Raw genomic sequence first — 21584 nt, 5'->3', positions numbered from 1 at the left:
TGTTCGTATCAGACCGACGACTTGCCACTCGCCGTTGAAGTCGTGATTGGTAGGTCGACGTCGAATCAGGACACAGCGACTAGTGAACATCGCCCATCCTGAGCGCCACTATGTGAACTACACTGGCCGCTACAAAGACGCCAACTCTCCATGCACTTCAAGTTAAGAAGGGAATGGGTAGTGGGACGCGAGAACCCCTCTCGACTTATCGCAGTGTTCTAGTCATTGGCCAGCTGGGAAACTAACTCGGGCCGCCTAGGCGGCCGCATGCCTGTTCTCCCTCGTCCCTCAGATGACTGGACATTACCATGCCCGTTGCCACTCAGCAGGACCTTCACAAGCTACGAGATACAGACACTGATGCTCCCTACCTAGCCAATGAACCTATTCTGGTAGTCCCCTTTGCACAGAAGCCAACCATGAATACGTAGCTGGATCTTGAATGATATTGGACGCGGTCTGAATGGGTTCTTGGTAGCCAGAGGTGTAATTAACTACACTGCGTTGTAAGAGGCGGCAGATCGTCTCCCTAAAACAACCAATTTCACTGTGCATCACAAACCAGCATCGACAGTCAACTTGTATCATGTCATCAATTCGTTAACATAAGGTACCCATACCATGCCGTCATGATCTTCAATAACCCCTAAACAACTGAGACGTCATTACAAGCCAGACAAGCAAACACGAGGGTGCCACAATGCCTTGACATTCTGGGAAATTAACAAGCCCCCTTTTCCCCAACGAATACATAGAAAAGAAAGAATCGAGACGGGTTTGCAGGGGAGAGTGAAGAGCGTAGCGGGAAAATGACAACGCCAGTCCCTGAATATCCAAAGTCATGATCGTGATAAGGGCCTAATGTCGTCGTGTAGTCTCATTGGGCTTTCATTCGTTTGTGTGCGACTTCTCGCCTCCTTGGCACGCGTAGGAGAAGATCAAGGGCACCACCCTCATGTCCCCCTCATGTCAGTCGATGGGGCTGTTCCGCCTCATGCCCAGCTAGGAGAGCCAAGGATCGCCGCCCTTCTTCTGCTGCTGGCGCTGTTCTTGGGTGGGAGTCGACGGTCCAAAGTCCAACCTGGGCATCTCGATCCTCGGCGCAGCCTCCTGAGCCCCGTTGCCGCCACCGGGCTTCTGACCACCGCCCGTCTTCTTCCGGGGGCTGCGGGAACTGTCGGCCGGCGGACCGTAACGAACGTCGCGCACATCCCAGCCGTCCTCGGCCGCGGCGGCAACCCACGTGCGGAGAGCCTCGTGTACACAGCCATAGAACTTCTCCTTGCAGAGCCGGAGGCTGCCGCCGAGACACCTCTCCCAGCCCGAGATGCGCAAATCGTTACGGAGGGCGTTGCGCTGTTCCGCCGTCGGGGTACAGGCTATGATGGCGTTGACGAGGTCGAGGTGCGAGGCGAGGTAGTTGGTCGCGTCCCATTCCACCCCGCCAACATAGGGAGCCGCAGGAACAGGCGGTGGCGGCTGGGGAAAGTGCCTGTACATGTACGCGTACGGCTGCTCGCCAGTGTTGGTGGTGGTGTTGGTGGTGGACGGATTCTGGTCGAGCTGGAAGCCGCCCTGGCTCGACATCTCAGCCGGCAGGGCGACGACGTTGAGGTGGTGGAGGAAGATCCAAAAGACTTCCTTGGTGACATTGACGACCTCCTTATTCCACACGGTGTAGGGTCGTTCCTTGCGCATTTCGAGAACGAAGGGCACGGGGCGCTCGTCTTCCTTGGGCTCGGGATTGCGAAGATACGACAGGACCGCCTTGGACCGAATCACGCGTTCCTGTGGGGCGGCAGATTCGATGTAGGTGAAGATGACCGAGGTGATGATGTTCCTGGTCGTGAATTCGCTGGGACCCTTCTTCTCCGGGTCGAAGATCATGTGAATCAGTCTCGGGAGGAGGTCGCTCTGGATCGAGTCGAGATAGTGCAAGGCCAGCGAAGTGGTGCAAAGCGCCTTGAGACATAGGAGGTTCTCGTGAAGCAGAGCATCCTCATGCTCCTCTCTGTGGGGGGAACGACTGTGTTAGTTCAAAGTGGCTCGCGTCTTCTCACGGACAGACGGGGAATCGGAGCTTACCTCCATTCCACCTCTATAATTCGATATAGAAGCCCGACAATCTCCTCCATGCCGCCCTGCCGGATGAAATCCTCCGCCCACGAGACTGTCTCGTTCCGCAGGAGTAGGCGCAGCTTATGCAGCTTTCCTACCTCGACCGCCTCAGGCTTCCGTACCTTCCTGAGATACGACACAAAGTCGCCCGGCCCCTGACCGAGCTTCATCTTCGACAGGATGCCGCCGCTCGTCAGCGAGCTAACTGAGGTGGGCCGCTCACCCACGAAGCTCTCCGTCGATTTGGTCCGGAAGTGTCTCCCCAATGTGCCCTCGCCTCGGGATTTCTTGCTTGGCGATTTGGATTCTTTCTTCGCACGTCCGAGCGTGAAGCTCCGTCCCCTGCCTCGCTTGGTACGGCTCTCCTCGCTGTCGCTACTTGCCGTCACGGCAGACGAGCTGGCTTCAGTGCTCGTTCTGTCGTCGTTACCATTATGCTCCGCCTGCACGGCCATCTCAGCCCAATCCTGGCGAATAAATTCCATCTTGATCGTGTCGTTCAAGTTGCGCATCTTGAATCGTTGGTTTTCGGGGATATTTCTGCGGTCCAACATCGCTTCTAGGTGGGTGTTGATGTCCTTGGGATCAATGGTCATGCTCGCTGCGCTCTTGGGCGACGAGTGTCCCCGTCTCTGCTCTGTTGATGAAAAGGCCGTGAATAGCTTCGGGCGCTGAGCCTTGCTACTGATTCTTTCGGAAGAAGCCGGTTTGTGATCATTGATGCTGTGCTTCTTTCCTGCAGTGTTGGGTCCACGTAGGTCCTTCAACCGTACCTCTGGCTCCGTCTTGAGACTCTGAAACGACCACGGGCGAGCCTTGCGGGCCCTGGTCGGCATCTGCATCCCATCGTTCGTCCCCCGACTGCCATGTGCACTTCCCATGTCAAAGGAACTTCTTCCGTCGAGGGGCTGCCTTCCGAGATCCCGGCTGGAGAACTGGGCGTAGATGGGAGGGGGCGGCCCCCCGAGGTCCATCGTCGTTGTAGACGCGGGAGGCGTCTGGTTCTCTTTGTCCTTTACAGCCCGGGCTTCATCTTCCTTGGCCTGCTTGTTAAGGCTCTTGAAGGACTTGGGCCTCGAGAGCAAGCCGGCAAGGTTGGTCGAGGACTTTGTCTTGTTCTGTTTTTCTGGCGACGGCTCCCGGGATTTGTACATCTTGGAAGAATCCTTCATGGCCATCCTGGAGAGCGTGGCGAAAGCTGATTTTGTCGGTGAGCGTCCTCTTTCTTTTCCCGAGCCACCGTTGTTCTCGTCTCGGAGTTTCCGTGGTGACCGAAGTCCAGCAACATCTTGTTGATTTTGTTGGAGCTCGCCGAGGGCCCCTGCGGGTGACCCTGGGACGCCCATGGTCGTGGGCCTTTCCAATGAATATGGATGATGGTGCAATTGTGACGGGTCGGCCTGGTTTGTGGCAATGGATAACGCAGACGGAAGATAGGATCCGTCCGACTGGTTTCTCCGATGGATAATAGACTTGAGTACTGATGATTTGGACCTCTGATGACCGCCTTGAGGACGCGGCACACCATGGAGATCTGCAAATGAAGTTGCCATGGCAGCAAAAAGCAACGGAGCAGTAGGCGAAGAAAAAGAAAGGGGGAATGCAAAGAAGTTGAAAAAAGGGAGGTCTGGAATGACGAGCTAGTGCGAATGGTATCGTCCAGAGGTCTCGAGTCAGACCATCATATCATGGGGCTTCCTCTGGTCAGGAGTCTAGTGGTTTAGAGTAGTCGGTAGACCCAGAGATAGGAATGGGGGATATTACCTGGTTCTGGTTCTAATTCTAGGCGGTCAAAGACCGGCGAACCAAGACTGGGATCCCAGCTTGGAGCGGTGGGGTAGTAAGCTGCTGTTACGACCGAAGTCGTTACCACAGCAACGCCCGATAAGGCACGATTAAATGAGCTCTTATCTTATCGATAGAAACAGCTTGGAGTACGAATATGTCACCTCACATATGTACCTTTTACTTTCAGTCCCTTACTTCGTACTCTGTAATCAGTGTTTACGGAGTAGATCAAGAAGGTTACGTCGATAGAACACTTATACCACTGGACTCATATTTAATGTGATCACACGGCGTGGGGCAAGAGTAACGACAGTTGCCCTGGACCCTGAGCCTCGAGATGACCGCTGGAGCCCAGCTAAAGCCTCGTCCATTGTCATGATTATAGGATCACAGTGAGCACATCGTCGGTCAGACAGCCAGCATGGTCTCACCAGTATTCAGGCAGAAAAACTGGGGACGGAGTTAAATTCCGTTGTAAAAAAGCTACCAGCTCAGTAATCCCTTTCCTCTGTCGAAGCCTCCTCGTAACTGCGTTTCCGGTTTGACCACCTTGCCCTGTAACACGGTGTACTTTACGATATTTTCGCAGTCCTCTGGCTTCACCCTAGCGATCCAGATGCACTGCGCGGCACCCATATCGCCGGTTTCTCCCTCCCCGTCTTCATCAGCTCCCTTGGCTTTTCTCCTCGGCTTCAGATCACCTTCCTGTGCCCTCTGCACGCCATCCAACCCAAAAGGGTCTGGTCTCCGGTATATCATCACGTTGGCACTGTACTTGTGCCCACCCACGTGCGAAATGAAGTAAATCCCCACACCACCAGGTCGCGTGTCGTCCAGGTCACGATACAGGCCTAGCGGACGGAGATGCCTCTCTAGTTCCTTGCGCAGAAGCGGTGCTGACTGGCCACACCGCGCGTCTCGGGTCATCTGGGAGCAGAGCAGGATGAGGACGCTATGGGGGCACGGATGGCTCGTGATTTCAGCAGGCAGAGAAGGAGAATCGGCGGCAGGTGGAGAATCGGCAGCAGGCGGAGCTGGACTTCCACCCACGGTGACGGGCTGGAGCGGGGATGCGGTGGTCGGCGCCTTGTCGACAAACTCGGAGATGAGCATGGGCACGTTCTGCGGAGTGACGTTATCGAGGATGGTGAAAGCGGGGAGTAGTAAGACGGTGGTCGGCTGATCGTAGCTGCTCGTTCCGTGGGGCGTGGGAATATTGGATGCCGAGAGCTTCATTCTCTGAGGGTTACCGTCCAAGGGTAAGTACGCATTCTGTACCAGCAACGGGGAGCATGTGTTGGGGGGTATACGACTAGATACGCACTCCATTTGTTGGCGGCTCTGCTTTCCCAATGGCCTCCATGACACTGCCCTTCTCATCCTCCACGTCTCTCACCCAGTCGATTTTCCCTGTCGCGACGAGCATATGCGTACTCCAGCCCTTGACCTCCCCATAGAGCGGGTCGGTCTCATTGATCTTGAACCCGCGCGGGTATTGAATGTGGCAGCTTTCGCAGTCGCGCGTGCAGTCGTCGCCGTCAACGGCAGGGTCTGTCTTGGGAAACAGGTCGGGAACGGAAGTTGCGGACTCTCCGAGGGCCAACTTCTTCGCCCCTGCGACGAGCGATCGGATTGTCGAAGTCATCGTTGAGACTGATTACTAGGTAGGTAGTTTCAGGGTTTTTTTGGGCTGGGTGCTAAATGGGTGCACATAAAGTTTTGACGGACGAGATAACCGGGAGAGAACCCCCTGGCACTGGCGCTTTGCTTTGTCTGGGGAAAACCCACCACCTCGTCCGACTCGTGTAGATATTTCCGCAAGCTGATTGTGGGGAGTACGTTGTACGTGGGAAACTGTGAGATTGAATTTACCCCACCGAGGGAGGTGCCGTGTGTTCCGCGTCAGGCACTTGTTTTCGGCCGGAGATTCGTATCAGATCGTTCCACTCGACGTCATTGGCTCAGCGATATCGGAATCAACGTTTGTCACGCCACAGAAGGCAAGCCTCATTATTGGACCAATTGGTCACGTGTCTCGATTACGGCCTTTACCTGCGAGTACACCAGGTACAGAGAGTACGAATACGTTGTAATTACACAGAGTCGCCCATACGGTTACAGATGTGTGGAAGCCGCCCAGGCCATTTCTAGCATACTATAGTACTTCGTACGTACTCACTATACACCCCCCCGATGCCTTCACGTGTACTTCTTCCTGGCTTCGGTGTACTCGGCATCCTCTTCGTCGCTGCTATCGTCCTCACTAAGTTCCGGCCTAGCGTCACCGCTCCTCCTTCGTCGCAATTTCATCGCCTCCCTGATCTTCTTGCTCGCCATCTCGAAACCACCATTAGAATCGAGCGTGGTAAAGCCACTGACGGGAAACCCTCCAGAACCAATGGCGCCCCCACTGCTCCGGCTCCGGCTCCGGCTCCTGGACCGGGATGGTGGCCGCGTCGAGAAGATGCCGACACCGCCGATATTGCTGAACGATTCGTTGCGTGGGAGGCCGCGACTGGATTGCGTCGTATTTCTCCTGGACGTGCGCGGTGGCGTTTGCGACTCGTATGTGCTGGAACCATCGCTCTCCCGCCGGCGGCCCGTCGTGGACGGCGCAGCGGGGCCTTCCTCGGGCCGCGCTCCGTCGGGGAACAAGCGCATCTTCTCAAAGTCGGGGTACATCTCTGGCCCCAGGGTGTTGACGAGGTCGGTGACCTGTGCACTGAGCCTGGCACGCGTCTCTCGCAGCTGGTGAATGCTGTACATCGACGAAGGGTTCAGGCAGAGGACCAACGGCCGTAGAGACTTGAAGATGTCCATGCCGACCTCGCCGAAGCGAAGGGCGGCGAAGGTGATGCCCACCATCAAGGGCCACATGACGAGATATGTCGTCCACCAGGGTACCCACTCGGGCACATGGCCCCATAACCGATCGCGGTACACTTTCCAGGTCACGATGGCCGAGTAGAAGTGATAGAGTGTGGGCGCCAGGAAGATGGAGACCATGAGCTTCCACGTAGCCATGACGTCTCGTCCCTGGATCTTCACCGATGACGCAGCCAAGGCCTGCCTCGCCTTCCGGATACTGATGACCTTGCCAGCTATGAAGACGGGCGCGAAAAGAATCAGGCCGGGCAAGACGCCGACCAGGAGGGTGAGAAGCTTGGCGACGCGGTATAGCAGAGTGAATATGACCTTGGGAATGGACATTCTCGCGTACTGGACCTGGTGGTCGCGGAGATTGAGATAGCTTAGTCGGCGGTTGTAATCCTTGACGGCCTTGGTGATGCGGATGATTCGCTCGTCATCCTTGTATCGCTCGTACGCCAGCGCGAGCCTACGGTTCAGCTCGACCACGACAGGGAGCGGGAGCTTCTTTCCCGTCGGATTGTAGAGGCGCCGCGCGGCCTGGACCAGCATGAGGGTATCGTAATTCGGGGTGGAAACTGTGACGGCACTCAGCATCTGGTGCGTCGTGTCGAGGAGTTCGCCGATGGCTTCTCGTCGCTGGTTGTTCTTGTACATTTCCACCAGCCGGGGAGGGATGTCGAACGGCGCGCCAAACTCGACAACAGCCCTCGAGCGGAACTTGTGGGCGTGGAAGTAATTCATGCCAACGGGAACGATTTTCAGACCGATATCGGGATCCTCAGCCAGTGCGCCGAGAGCCATGATGGCCACGCCGGCCTTGAGGGGAAGCAGCTCGGTGCGGTCGTGGCTCCCGCCTTCGGGGAAGATGCCGACGCATCCTCCGTTGCGCAGCCGGTCGAAGACGGCTTCGTACACTTTGGTCTGATCAACCTTGGCCGCGAGTCTGTACTTGGTCCCCTGGAACCCTTCCTTGCAGCCGTGAAGCTGTTTGTTGATAAACTTTCCGCCATCGTCAATATCGTCGCGCCCCGTTAATTGCTGCAATGCCACCTTGCCCTTGAACGGTCGCTTGATCCGGATCTCCTGCGGGCTGATAATCTCGGCAATGTCGACGCTGGCCCCTGTCTGTTTCTTGGTCGATGGAAGGAAGATCATGCCGCCAACCTCGCCTTCGCCTTGGCCGAACTTGGTTCCCACGCCGCGAATCAAAGTCGGATCGTTGATAGGATCTGGAAGGTAGATGAAGCCAGAGCCGGGCTTGGCAGAATCCTGCGGTCGTCCCACAGGCACGGAGCCAACCTGGCGAGATCCCCAGCCAATGAAGCCGTGGACGGATTTCTGGGCGATTAACAAGCTGACTCGGCGACTGGCATCGTTGCGTAGTGTCCGCTGGAGGATCAAGGCGTCGACAAACTGCGGAAAGGACAACAGTTAGACATGATTGTTGGGCCGGGGAGGGGCGCGGGAGACGCGAGCAGCAAGAATGAAATACAGGTGGCGGAGGGGAATTGGCGAACCTGATTGGCATGGGGCGCGGCGACAAAAAGCACAGGTCCTGTGCGAGGCACTCTCCATGTGCCCCGAGGGTGAACTTCTCGAAAGAATAGGTCGACCAAGACTCCCATGACCCAGAGGAAGAGATCATATTTCCACCCGACCATGGGGTAAAGCTCCTTGGGTTTGGCTCTGGACCTTTTGCTCTCAGGCGCCGCGCTGGCCGCGGTGCCAGCCTGGTCCACCATGGCGAGCGAGTGGTGGGGAGCCGGTCTCAGGACGAAAGTCGAGGAGGGAGAGTCGCCCAACGAGGTCGAGGGGGTGGAACACGGTTGCTCAGACTGTTGTCTTCTTCACAGATAGGACTCGTTTTTAGTCTTTTTGAGTTCGCGCTTGTGGATTGAATCGTGTGCAGGTTAGATTTTCATGTTCGGACGCAGGTGGCACGAGCGAGTGGCGTCCTAGTCTGCCGCGTCGCAGGGGGAAAATAAAAATAGAAAAAGGGAGGACTTGAATTGATTATAGAATATTCCCGTTCAGAGACGTTTGAGTAAAGACAAACGGGAGCGGACGGTGATACAATGTGAAGGGTTTGAAAAAGAAAAGAAAAAAAGGGAAAAGGGATGTCATAGAAGAGAAAGCGACGAGAGGGGAAAAGAGCGTGACGATGGCTGGTGATGTAGTAGATGACGAGATTTAACATAAGGATTCCCCGACATTTGGAGGAGCCCATAATTAACCAATTAACCCCAATTCCGGACGGGCGGGAACTCCATTGGGGCTCGAGCACAGGCCCTGGTTGGAGGTCTGATGCAATGTACGTAGGTACCTACATACATACACTCAGTCAACAGAAGGGCAAGGAATCGTAGGGGCTCCTATCGGGGATGCCTATTGGCCAGACCCCTCGAGAAACGCAAGCCCAGGATCAGGCCAGAACCTCTTACGGTACGCACTGGAATCGGGTTCGAATTATCAAAAAGCCAGTCATTAGTAAAAAAGATTACTCTCTGCATATGGGCAGGGCTCTTTATCGGTATTCCATTGCGGATGACGGATAACGGTGGTCAAGGTGAGTCGTGAGGACGGCGAAGAGCTGAACTTTGAGTCCCAAGTTCATCACCCGGCCAGGGCAGTAGAGTCGTTGATGCCCGACTTAAATCCCAGCAGAAAGATTCGATAAATCGATACCTATCCAAAGAAGGCTGGCTGGACGAAGCAATACGTTGTACCTATTCGAATATACTCGGCTGGAGAGAGAGGTGTGGGAATAACCAGCATGGAATACTTCGTACCTACTGCACTTTCTAGCGTTCAATCCATTTTACCTATCATATTATGTATATTGAAGCGCATTGCGTTGAAACCACTCATCGCCCACTATCGGCCTATGTTTCAAAACACACATGCTTTAGGAATTTCCGTTGGGTCCACGAAGAGAGCGCGATGTTGCCACGGCGATATACGCATTACAGACACTGAGAAATGGAACGGCGAGGTCTTAACCCTTCTGTTTGACAAGTGCGTCTTTTCGTATAGACGATTGTCCGGGAGAGGCAAGATAAGAATACGAATACATACCACCGAGTACAACTGATACAAAGCAACAAAACATGTCCGCCCAAGTTCCTTACTAAGCTCGGCCCCAGCCGGGGAACGTTTACTGCTAACCGTTTCCATACTGTGAATTATAACTGTGTACCCCCCAGAATGCCCCTCGTTTCTTGGCACACGCCGTGAGTCAGGGTCTGAATTTACCCCTCCATCCCCTATTGTGGCTCTTGGGCAAAGAAAAAATTCCACCGACGAAATCCAACGTAGATACACCTGCCGCGGGACATAGATTGGTCGTGTGGGATTTCTCCATCAAAAGTTCAAAAAGTCAAGGAAACAATCCCTCATCCCCAGCCATTGACAAGCAGGCAGTTAAACATGGCCGACTCGACTGCCCCCGCTCCTCCGACGGAGCAGGTGGCCAACCTGCACCTCGACGATGTTACCGGGGAGATGGTTTCCAAGAGCGAGCTGAAGAAGAGACAGAAAATGCGTCAGAAGGAAGCCCAGAAGATCGAGAAGGCCGCCGCCGCACCCCCCAAGCCTGCTGCTGCCAAAAAGACCAATGCCGAGGCGGAAGAGAAGGCCTTGGACCCCAGACAGTATTTCGAGAATCGATCGCGTGCTATCAACAAGTCCGTTTTTCCGTTTTCCATTGCCATTTTCCATCTCCTCCATCTTGATACCCTAGTGATGCTGACGATTGCAGGTTGCGGGAGACGAAGCAGCCCAACCCGTATCCTCACAAGTTCCACGGTAAGCCTTTACACCTCTTCTTTCCTCGGGGGTTTCTCGAGCGTGACGCTAACATCCGGCCGTAGTTGACTACGATGTCCGAAACTTCGTCAAGGATTTCGGCCACCTCAAGTCGGGCGAGCATAACAAGGACAAGGTGATCCGAGTCGGCGCCCGGATATACAACAAGCGGGCCTCGGGATCCAAGCTCTTCTTCTACGATGTGCGCACCGAGGGCACCAAGGTCCAGGTCATGTGTCAGTCACAGGAGGCCCAGGGCAGCGTGCCTTTCGATGAGCAGCACGTTCACCTGCGCCGAGGTAAGTCCTTGACTTTGGCTGACCTACGCGGCAAAGGCAAATGCATGCTAACAGTTTCTTAGGCGACATCATCGGCATTGTTGGCTACCCGGGAAGGTTGGTATAATCCCCAAGTAAACATGGACTTCCATCCCGTAGCTAACTTTTCCCGCTTCTTTCCTTTCAGAACGGCTCCCAAATCCAAGATCGAAAAGGGCGAGGAGGGCGAACTGTCCATCTTTGCGACTGAGATTGTTCTCCTGACCCCTTGCCTGCACACCCTCCCCGATGAATACTATGGCTTCAAGGATCACGAGGAACGTCACCGAAAGGTTTGTCTATGTTGTCCTTTTCCCCCTTGATGCGCAAGCTAACTCTTCGGTTCTCTTTAAGCGGTATCTGGACCTCATCATGAACGACAGCAGCCGCAATGTTCTGATTACCAGGTCCAAGATTGTCAGCTACATCCGACGCTTCTTCGACGAGAGGGTACGCTTCCCTTGACCTAGGAAACTTCCATAATATACTCGTCCTGCACTCCTGCAACTAACCAACTCGCCTTCTCTCCCCAGGATTTCATCGAGGTCGAAACACCTATGATGGGCCCGATTGCTGGAGGTGCAACTGCTAAGGTGAGAGACGCCCTTGTGATAGCTACGTATTGCCTAGCGAGACTAACTGACTGAAATAGCCGTTCGTGACACATCACAATGACCTCGACATGACCATGTTCATGCGTACGTTGGCTTGAGACATCCGACAAGAGCATTTCCAAAATTGACATTTCTCCTCCAGGTATCGCCCCGGAACTCTATCTCAAAAAGGTCAGTGACTTCTTTGAAGCATCGTCGGTTGTCCCACCTGAACTAACCTCTTTTGTAGCTTGTGGTCGGAGGTCTTCACCGAGTATACGAGCTTGGTCGCCAGTTCAGAAGTTCGTTCATTGATATGCTCTTGGGTTCGCATATGGAAGCTGACCCTGCGTAACAGACGAGGGCATTGATCTGACTCACAACCCCGAATTCACCACGTGCGAGTTCTACCAGGCTTTCGCCGATGTCTATGTGAGCTAGCCGCTGCCAGATTCCATCCCACGTATTCCGACTAACGCGATTTCTAAAGGACGTTATGAAACTCACCGAAGAGTTGGTGGGCGGCATTGTCAAGCACGTCACTGGTGGATACAAGACGAAGTTCCAGACTCAGTCAGGTGAAGTGTACGAAGTCAACTGGGAGGGTCCCTGGAAGCGCTACGACATGATCCCGACGTTGGAAGAGGCTACGGGCGAGAAGTTCCCTCCCGCCGACCAACTGCACAGTACGTTCATTCATGCGCAGTACTCATACGCGGCATTCAACTAACCATACCCACAGCGGATGAGGCGAATCAGTTCCTGCAGGGCGTTCTCAAGAAGATGAACTTGGAATGCCCCCCGCCCCTTACCAACGCCCGCATGATTGACAAGCTGGTCGGAGAGTACATCGAGGAGCAATGCGTCAACCCTAGCTTCGTATGTCGCATCCGGCGCTGATTTCAGTCCGTCCTCTTAGCTAACGCTGCGATAGATCTTTGGTCATCCCCAAGTCATGTCGCCTCTGGCCAAGTGAGTTTTGTGAACCAACTCGACTCTCTTATAGACGTTGCTAATATGCACCCAAAGATACCACCGAGATATCCCCGGCCTTTGCGAGAGATTCGAGGCCTTCGTGTGCAAGAAGTACATACCCCATGTTTCTGCGATGGAGGACGAGAGACACTGATATTATCGCAGGGAGATCGTGAATGCATACACCGAGTTGAATGGTTAGTTGAAGACAGTACGAAGAAATTCCGGGACACACTTTCTAACGTGGAGTACAGATCCTTTCGATCAGCGACTGAGATTCGAGGAGCAAGCTCGACAGAAGGACCAGGGTGATGATGAGGCGCAGATGATTGACGAAAACTTCTGCATGTCCCTTGAAGTAAGCCGTGTCCGCAACCCTCACAGGAATCCAAAGAATTGCGCTAACCCTGGAACAGTACGGTCTTCCTCCCACTGGAGGCTGGGTAAGATGCTTTTTCCACGACATCAGGCTTGGCCGTGAACTAACAATGCGTAGGGCATGGGTATTGATCGTCTTGTGATGTTCTTGACGAATAACTACAGGTGAGCAAGCCACGACAATCGCACCAATTCACGCGCTGACGGCCCTTTCTCTGTGTAGCATCCGCGAAGTCCTCGCTTTCCCATTTATGAAGGAAGACAAGTCCGGTCACAAGGAGAAGCTCGCTGCGGAAGAGGTTGACATCCAGCCTGTCCCTGTGGAGGGCATCGGTATGTCTTGAACATCGCCATTCTCTTAAACAAATGGTGCTGAAGGGTCACTGACCAGAAACCAGCTCACAAGTAGAGACGATTTGAGAGAGAGGCCTGGCACTGCCAGTCTGCCTTTTTTTTTGCATGTGGGTTAAGAATCAATAGTGAAATCAACCTGGGAGAGCTCTGGTCAGACTGAAACCCGGGGTCGTCTAAAGAATAAATTAGACAAAGAACGATTGAGAGGAAAACATAACGCCGATCCGGCGCAACTTGATAGATCCTATATACACACATGGTTCTACAACATTATTGTTACACGTATTGATGACAAAAGGAGATGAGACGATGCAAGTCTATCTATCAAGGCTTGGGTGTTGTTGGCGGCTTGATTCGCTTCTCCAGCATGGCCAACGTCGACCTGGGCACGCGTAGTCTATGGCCCAGCACCAGAACGCCGGTCAACAAGGCCAAGCTGCCGGCCTGATGAGTCGCCGCCAAATGGATAGGCACCATGTAGATGAGCGTGCTAATGCCCAGAGCTGCCTGCAGGAGGACGAGGTGCACCACGCCGGTCATGCCCTTCTTGGCAGCCCTTGGCAGAGCCGCGGCAGGCCGGCCCTTCCGAGAGAAGACCCAAAGGGCAAGAATCGTTGTCAGGGTCGTCATGGCCAGGATCCGGTGTTGGAGCTGAACGGTGCTGGGGTTCTCTAGCATGTTGCGCCACCACAGATCCGAGCCGTCCTCCTTGCGGGAGTAGAACTTGTTCCATAGTTCGGCGCGAGGAGGGGTCAGTCCCAGGCCCATTTTGGGGAACTCGTTGTAGATGAGGCCGGCATCTAGGCCGGCAACGAGGGCGCCTGACATGGCGGTGGTGAACACGAGAGCGGCGAGAGCATAGATGGAGCGGCGGAATGGCGTGATGGCCGGGTTCTTCAGCGCTGCGATGGCCTGGACAGCCGCGGCCGGGTCGGCGAGCAGTCTCCGGGTGCGCATGACGGTGAGGGCGGAGAGGAGCATCCAGGAGTAGCAGGCGAAGGCGGCGGCGAAGTGGGCGGTGAGACGGTACTGGCTGACGCGCGGGTGGGCGCCGGGGGCAAACAGGTCGTCCTTGAGGCCCGACTTGACCATCCACCATCCGATGAAACCTTGGAAGCCGATGAGGGCGGAGATGCCGAGCAGATTGAAGGCCATGGGTTTGGAGACACGGCGACGGGCGACAAAGTAGACAGCGGGCAGAACGAAGGTGACGCCAATGAAGCGACCCCAGGCACGGTGTATCCATTCCATCCAATAGATCTTCTTGAATTCTTCAAAAGTCATGTTCGGGTTGAGGAGGACGAACTCGGGCGATGCGCGGTACTTTGCAAACTCGGACTCCCACTCCTCGGGGGTGGTGGGGGGGATCGAACCGGTGACAGGTTTCCATTCCGTGATGCTCAGCCTAGGGAGACGGATGTGTGAGCACGTAAAAAGAAAAAGAAACAGAGGGTTCGAACGAAAGAAAGGTCACGAAGAAGCGTACCCAGACTGTGTCAACCTCGTCAGGCCACCAAACACGACGATGCCAAAGACACTGACGGCGCTTCCCAGCAGCCAGTAGGTCACAGCCTTGGACGTCGTCTTTTGCGGAAACGCTTTCTTCGCCGCATTAGCAGCTGCTTCGGCTGCACCTCCAGGGGAGCCGCTAGTAGCCTGCCCTGCTGCCGCATTTCCGCTGACGCCGGACGCGGTGGACGACTGAGTTCCCGCATCGGCATAGGTTCGAGATCGAACCAGGTTGATGATGCGGGACGGGGAGCGCAATTGAAGTTGCTGGCGCGTACATTGTCGGAAGATCGGGGCCGGATTGGAAAGTCGGATGGCCATCCGGCGTAAACCCGGGGTGAAAAACGCCATTTTCTCACCTAGGGAGGGTGCGCCAACTTGTCAGCGCGAGGTGGTGGTGGTGGTCGAACTTGGAGGTGGGAAAGTGGGCTGACATGTTGAAAAAGACGTTTGACAGCCGGTAAAGTATTTTATGAGAATGTAACGCACAAGCTCCGAGTGGACTCGGTACCTGGCGACTAGATCCACTCCCCTGGTGGCGATAGGATGGGGAAGTGGCGCCATTCCGCTGCTCAGTGGCTCGGTTTTCAGTGGCTCGGTTCCCAGTGGCTCAGTTCCCAGTATTCGTACGAAGTACCAGTAAAAACTCATTCTCACCGCCTTCAGTCCCCACACGGCAGAATCAAGAAAATGTCCAAATTCTCTCGAGGTAGGAAACCGGACGAATACAGTTACCACCAGGCATCGTGACCGAAATAAAGCTCCGTTCCGACAGAAAAATGGGCGGACGTCAAGCTCATGGTCGGCCGCTCCTGGGTGCAAAACCAGCAGCAAAACATTCTCGAAAATCCAAGTCCAAAGTTCAAGCCCGAGCTCTAGACGCCTTTGGCATCGCTTCAGCACAATACCCCACCAAGGAGAAGCGCACGCCGCGATACCGCGACATCGTTGGCGATGGTGGGAAGAAACGCCGCACAGAGGATGAGGAGGATGCAGACGAAGACGACGAGGAAGAGGATGACAAGCCCAGGCGGAAGAGAGTGAAGCCTTCGGCGGCCACGGCTGGCGACGGCGAGGACTCCGACGAGTTTGGGGGGAGTGATAGCGAGGGCAACGAGTGGCGGTTCGGCGTCGATGAAGACGATGACTCTGAGATCGACAGCGACGAAGCCTTTGGCGAAAGCGACAAGGAGACCTTCCAAGGCTACTCGTTTGGCGGCAGCAAGAAGAAGGCAAGGCAACAAGACGACTCAGATTCCGGGGACGACTTTGACGATCACGATGATTTCGACCCTGGGAATGACGGCGAATCTCTGGGCGACGAGGCGATTGATCTCGCACAGGCTCTAGATGAGGCGGAAAGCGAGTCCGACGAAGAGGAAGGATCCGCTGCGTCGGGGTCGGAAGGAGACGATGAATCTGACCCTACTTCGTCTGATGACGATGAAGCAGACGACGAAGAGGCCGATCCGTCCAAGCTAGATGCACTTCAAAATTTCCTTTCGGAATACGGCGGACAAGACGAGGAGGAGGATGGTGCTGATGGCGGTACAAGGCAGCGACAGAAGATCACTTTCAAGGATCTCGGTCTGTCTGGCATCAAAGATCCGCAGATGAAAAAGTCGGTGAAATTGATGGCGAAGGAGGAGAAAGAAACACGGCCAGGGGCGACGAAGAAGCTAGCCGTGCCTTTGAGCAAGCGGCAGCAGGATGAACTCACACGGAGTGCGGCTTACGACAAGACGAAAGAGACGGTCGACCGCTGGACGGAAACGGTGAAACACAACCGACGAGCAGACCACCTCGTCTTCCCTCTACCGGAGAACGCACATGACGAAGGCCTGAACCATGACGAGATCCAGCCCATCACGGCCAACAACCCCAGCAACGAGCTGGAAGCGACCATCATGTCCATCATGACGCAGAGCGGTTTGGCCGTGAACAAGGAGGAGGAGGGCCGGGCTCGGGCGCAGAAAGAGGCCGACGATGCTGGGCTCTCGAAGGAGGCCCTCAAAGAGCTTGTCAATCAGAAGCGCAGGCAACGAGAGCTCAACTCGCGCGAGGCCAAGCGCCAGAAGCGCATCAAGAAGATCAAGAGCAAAGCCTACCACCGGGTCCAGCGCAAGCAGCGCGAGCGAGACGACGCCCAGCTTCGCGAGGCCATGCTGGAGAATGGCGAGATCGACTCGGAGGCGGAGCGCGAAGCCCAGGATCGCGCCCGAGCTCTGGAGCGCGTCGGCGCCCGCCACCGCGACAGCCGCTGGGCCAAGGCTGGCGCCAGTAACAAACGTGCCGTCTGGGACGACGACTACCGGGCCGGATTGCACGACATGGCTCGGCGGGAGGAGGAGCTGCGCAGGCGAAAGGAGGGCCGTGCTGGCAACTCTTCAGACGATGATGATTCGGAGTCTGGCGGTGATTCGGACGATGATGACGATGGTGGCAAACGTAGACTCCTCAAGCAGCTCGAAAAGGCCGACAAGTACGAGGACGACGGGCCCGAGTCGAGGCTCATGCAGATGAAGTTTATGCAGAAAGCCGAGGCAGCGCAGAAGCAGGCCAACGACGAGATGATTGCTCAGATCCGGCGTGACCTCGCCTCTGACGCTTCTGACGCCTCCGGCGATGAAGTCGAAGAAGTCGGTCGCAGGACGTACGGCGGTGAGAAATCGGCCGTCTCAGCTCCCGCCATTTTCGCGGCGCAGGCGAAGAAGAACAGCAACAAGGCGGCGGGCGACGGAACGGACGCGGCTCTTTCTGGGGCGTCGGGGTGGGAAGGTCCCGACGGCGCAGCCAACCTCAACAGCGGCTTCTCCATCACGGCCGAATCGACCGCTCCGAAAGGCGACGCCTGGTCGTCGGCGGCCGCCCCACGTAAGAAGTCCAAGAGAAACGCGGCCGGCCCCATCGTCGACACCATCAACACCGCAGACATCATTGGCGCGTCGTCCTCATCCTCCAAGTCGAAATCCAAGCCCAGGGCTGCCAAGTCCGAGACTGAGGCTACCAATGGAGCTTCCGCCAACGGCACGGCTCCCGAACGGGGCGACGGCGGCGACTCGGACGCCGACTCGGACGTCCACCTTCCCCTCGCCATCCGCGATATCGAGCAGCTCGATCGGGCGTTCGCAGGCGACGACGTCGTCGTCGACTTTGAGCGTGAAAAGGCGCTCGTGGCCGACGAGCAGGACGACAAGGTCATCGACGAGACGCTGCCCGGGTGGGGCAGCTGGGTGGGCGAGGGCGTGTCGGCGCGCGAGCGCTCGCGGCACAAGGGTCGCTTCCTGCGTACTGTGGAGGGCACGAAGAAGAAGGACCGGAAGGACAACAAGCTCGACAAGGTCATTATCAACGAGAAGAGGATTAAGAACGTAAGTTTACCATTGCCTTCTTTTTTGTTACCATTGCCGCCTCCCCCTCCAACGCTATGAGCCCGGCACTGGTTTTCTCCACTACTTCAGTTCGCGGGAGACAAAGCTAACATATTTTCAACAGAATGATAAATTCCTCGCCTCGCAGCTGCCGCATCCGTTCGAGTCGAGAGCGCAGTATGAACGCTCGCTGCGACTCCCCATGGGACCGGAATGGATGACGAAGGAATCGTTCCAGGAGGCGACGAAGCCGAGAGTGTTGTTGAAGCAGGGCATTATCGCGCCAATGTCGCGCCCTTCGCGGTAGGGGGTGAGTGTCTAAACGCGGGCGTCGGAAAGACTAGCCGGACCACGCAACTTGTTTTGTCCAGGGTAGATATGCGTCGAGCGCTGTTGGTCGCTTGAATGTGTCTGGCGGTTCAGCGGGAGAATCATATCATGATCACGAAGATGTGCCGTGCCTACGTATGTGCATGAGCCGGCGACTCGAGTTACTCATGCGGGATTATCTAGAATAAACTGATCAGGAACACAATTGCAGAGCATGTTGCGATGCTTCCCAACAACCGTCTCAAGTCTCAAGGTGGCTGACCACTTCGTTTCTCATCTAAGCCGACAGAATCCAGGCGAATACGAGTGCCGTGGCATTCCAAACTGTCCGCACCATGATATGATACACAAGGAAGCAAAACAACATACACACACTTACACATACACAAGGAAATAATTCTTCGGCGACCAAAGACAATGATGGTTTCAGACTAATGCCACGCCATCCATACTCGGGGTCATCGGAAGTCTCAGCCAAAGGATTTGATCAACTCTTGCCAGTGTCTGCCCCTAGCGGTTTATGCACAAAGTTTACACAAGAGAAAGAAACGGATAAAGTAAGTGGGTTGCATTGGTCGGATGGCGCAAAAGCAAAAACGTATTGAAAGGAAGGCCCTTAGAGCCCGACGGCTCCCAGCGCCCTGGCCAGAGCATCGCTTGGGGTGACGTAGAAGGCCAGGGCAATGATGAGGTAAAGGCCCAGCAGCATGGCGCCCTCCAGGTAATTCGACCGGCCGTCCTGCACCGTGTAGGTGACGACCATGACGGAGAAGGCAAAGGCAACCGTCTCGAAGGTCTCGAAATGGAGGGACATGGGCTGGTCGAGGACGGCCCAGCCGAGAATGACGAGGAAAGGGGTGACGAGGAGGGCAATCTGGATGCTGGAGCCGATGGCGACGCCCATGGCGAGGTCCATCTTGTTCCGGACGGCCACGACGACGGCCGTTACGTGTTCGGCGGCGTTTCCGACAATGGGGATGAGGATCAGGCCGATGAAGTTCCTGCTGATGCCGGCGCTCTCGACGACGTCGTCGATGCTCCCGACGAGGTAGTCGGCGCAGATGGCAACGAGAACCGTGGTGACGACGAGGACAAGGGCGGCGGGAATAGCACCCATGACGGGGACCTCGGGCTCGTCCGCGGAGTGCTGGTGCTCCGAGTCGAAGAGGTTGGGGTGCGTCCGGAGCTGGAACCAGAGGTACATGACGTAGAGCAGGAGAAGGATGATGGCAGTGCCTCGAGAGAGGATCAGAACGATCCTCTCCTTGTCGTCGTGGTTTCCGTTCAGAACATTGTACAGCTAGAGAAGACCCGTCAGTTTCGGTGTGCTGGGGCTGGCTGGCGGGCTTCTTTCTTTCTTCGTTTCCTGTTTCGGGCCTTCTATTTGTTTAGAGAAACGGGGAATTAAGAAAGAGGAGCTCACCGTCGCTGGGATGACAAGTGACGCCGAAGAGAGGGTCATCAGGGAGCAAGTCGTCTGGGCCGTTGCCGAGGCAAAGCCCTGCTCCTGACCGAGCTGGGTGGACGGGTGGCGCATGTTGACAATGCCGCCGAAAAAGAAGCACATGCCCATGACGAGGAGGAGGTTGGAGAGGATGGAGCCGAGCATGGACGACTGGACGACCTCGATCTGGCCGTCTTTCAGGGCGACGATGCTGACGATCAGTTCGACGGCGTTTCCAAATGTTGCGTTGAGCAGTCCGCCAATGGCGTCTCCCAGCTTCATGGAAATCTGCTCGGTGGCGAAGGACAGGACGGCGGCAAGAGGGATGATGGCAAAGAAGTTGATGGTAAAGACGGTCGTGGGGCTCCATTGTAGCTCGCCGGCGACGATGCCCAAGGGCACCATGACCAGAAGGAAGTTGACATAATCTAGGCCATGGGATTTCAATAAGGGTCGGCGACGGTGCGGGGGGGTGGGAAGGGAAATACTGACTGCTGTATAAAGTGACTTTGGCAACATGCCATGCCTCCGATGGGTACCTGATCAGGCAATTTGGGTTATCTCGACCTGGTGTCCTGTCATATTTAAGAAAGAAATGCATAGCAGTGGTTCCAGCTCCATCTTCTTGGTGGGCGTCATTGCCACCCCCGTTGGTGATGGTATCACTTTCGCTGATCGTCCGGCTATTCTCCAGCAACGGGGAATTCTCATCAGGCTCACGACCGGGAGACATGGCGTCTTCCGAGTTCCAAGTACGTCGAAGTTGTTCGCGAAAGCTGGGATTGGCCGCTATATGGGAGTGGTGGCATATGGTCAGCCAGGAGGATGGATGAGTTTGATATGTTGAAACGGCAGAACGAGTCTCCAATCCGACCGAGTCTGTGACTAAAAAGAAAGGAGGACGAAAGAATAGACACGAAGATTAAAGTCTTTCCGCGAAATAAAGCAAAGCCACTCCCTAGAAGAAGAAGACGAAGAAGAAGAAAAAGCGGATAGGAGGGAGGGGGGGAAAAAATTGTCTGGCGGTCTGGTACAAGTCATACAACGCAACGCGGTACTTGATTCTCCACAGAATATTAAACACAGAGGATCTTGGTCAGGGAAGGCAAAGTTCCAAGCATAGGAGATAGTGGCCACAAAGGATCGATTTTTGAGAAGCAAATTCGCGGTATATAGGCTCAGATATGGTGTCGTATCAAGTCGGGAAAGCAAAGTAAAGGGGACACCGCAGTCAAAACTTACACACCATGATACGGATCACGTCTGGTGAAGAAGCGTTTTACCGGCCGTCGAACGGGCTAATGGTGGGACAAAAGAAGCAACAAGACGGACCAAAAGTTGGGAAAATGATAAAAGCTGCAACGGTGGGAGGCGGAGTTGGATAAATGGACGCAAACGAGCGGAAGAATTCTCGTCTCGTTAGTGCAAAGGCGGATGCGAAACAGGAGTAACCAAGTACGTCAGTCGGGATATTCCAGCCGGCTGGGTCGCAAAGATCTTTTGGGGAGGAAAAAGTAGGGGGGCCCCGAAGGAAGAGGCGCGATGGTGTTTCGCGCTCGTTCGAAATTGTTGTCTCGTGGCCCGCAGACGAGAGTAATGTAAATACTGAATAGATATTCGTATGAGCTTGGAAAAAACAAGAGTACGAACAGCGGTTACGTTGGTCCGTTGTCGCGCAGTTTAGCGGTGGTAAAAGGTGCAGGAGACAAAGGACCGGCGTTTCTCTTGCCTG

The 21584-nt window shown here is 55.3% G+C and overlaps 7 protein-coding genes across 7 annotated transcripts; 2 read left to right on the top strand and 5 right to left on the bottom strand.

The window, feature by feature from the left end:
- Positions 1–255: 255 nt before the first annotated feature.
- ACRALDRAFT_210856 (uncharacterized protein) lies at positions 256–957 on the bottom strand (the record flags this gene model as incomplete). Its single annotated transcript, XM_071023377.1, has 7 exons — positions 256–287; positions 323–341; positions 409–529; positions 559–578; positions 621–654; positions 700–825; positions 908–957. The coding sequence occupies 7 exons, from the start codon at positions 955–957 to the stop codon at positions 256–258; spliced, it is 402 nt and encodes a 133-aa protein (XP_070875031.1).
- Positions 454–3637, bottom strand: ACRALDRAFT_1050708 (uncharacterized protein). The gene is made up of 2 exons (XM_071015645.1): positions 2086–3637; positions 454–2011 (listed from the first exon to the last, which is right to left on the bottom strand). The coding sequence occupies exons 1-2, from the start codon at positions 3462–3464 to the stop codon at positions 1003–1005; spliced, it is 2388 nt and encodes a 795-aa protein (XP_070875030.1). The 5' UTR covers positions 3465–3637; the 3' UTR covers positions 454–1002.
- A 665-nt stretch (positions 3638–4302) lies between these two features.
- ACRALDRAFT_1042938 (uncharacterized protein) lies at positions 4303–8876 on the bottom strand. The gene is made up of 5 exons (XM_071015287.1): positions 8295–8876; positions 6116–8190; positions 5631–5728; positions 5231–5559; positions 4303–5145 (listed from the first exon to the last, which is right to left on the bottom strand). Exons 1-5 carry the CDS (start codon positions 8517–8519, stop codon positions 4390–4392), a joined length of 3483 nt encoding a protein of 1160 aa, XP_070875029.1. The 5' UTR covers positions 8520–8876; the 3' UTR covers positions 4303–4389.
- Positions 8877–10203: 1327 nt separating this feature from the next.
- ACRALDRAFT_2104626 (uncharacterized protein) lies at positions 10204–13188 on the top strand (the record flags this gene model as incomplete). Its single annotated transcript, XM_071023197.1, has 20 exons — positions 10204–10472; positions 10535–10581; positions 10647–10880; positions 10943–10976; positions 11047–11191; positions 11253–11348; positions 11432–11491; positions 11551–11596; positions 11655–11683; positions 11742–11793; positions 11850–11923; positions 11982–12177; positions 12234–12370; positions 12426–12463; positions 12521–12577; positions 12632–12663; positions 12721–12824; positions 12883–12909; positions 12963–13009; positions 13068–13188. 20 exons carry the CDS (start codon positions 10204–10206, stop codon positions 13186–13188), a joined length of 1845 nt encoding a protein of 614 aa, XP_070875028.1.
- A 334-nt stretch (positions 13189–13522) lies between these two features.
- On the bottom strand, positions 13523–15058 carry ACRALDRAFT_1070840 (uncharacterized protein; the record flags this gene model as incomplete). Its single annotated transcript, XM_071017804.1, has 2 exons — positions 13523–14603; positions 14685–15058. 2 exons carry the CDS (start codon positions 15056–15058, stop codon positions 13523–13525), a joined length of 1455 nt encoding a protein of 484 aa, XP_070875027.1.
- A 428-nt stretch (positions 15059–15486) lies between these two features.
- ACRALDRAFT_2104864 (uncharacterized protein) lies at positions 15487–18385 on the top strand (the record flags this gene model as incomplete). Its single annotated transcript, XM_071023213.1, has 2 exons — positions 15487–18078; positions 18203–18385. 2 exons carry the CDS (start codon positions 15487–15489, stop codon positions 18383–18385), a joined length of 2775 nt encoding a protein of 924 aa, XP_070875026.1.
- Positions 18386–19024: 639 nt separating this feature from the next.
- ACRALDRAFT_2042232 (uncharacterized protein) lies at positions 19025–20585 on the bottom strand (the record flags this gene model as incomplete). Its single annotated transcript, XM_071021230.1, has 3 exons — positions 19025–19708; positions 19832–20280; positions 20345–20585. The coding sequence occupies 3 exons, from the start codon at positions 20583–20585 to the stop codon at positions 19025–19027; spliced, it is 1374 nt and encodes a 457-aa protein (XP_070875025.1).
- Positions 20586–21584: the final 999 nt, after the last annotated feature.

This window comes from Sodiomyces alcalophilus, assembly GCF_042370955.1.
Source record: "Sodiomyces alcalophilus JCM 7366 unplaced genomic scaffold ACRALscaffold_4, whole genome shotgun sequence".
Classification (NCBI taxonomy): domain Eukaryota; kingdom Fungi; phylum Ascomycota; class Sordariomycetes; order Glomerellales; family Plectosphaerellaceae; genus Sodiomyces; species Sodiomyces alcalophilus.
This window is presented reverse-complemented; position numbering and strand designations above follow the sequence as displayed.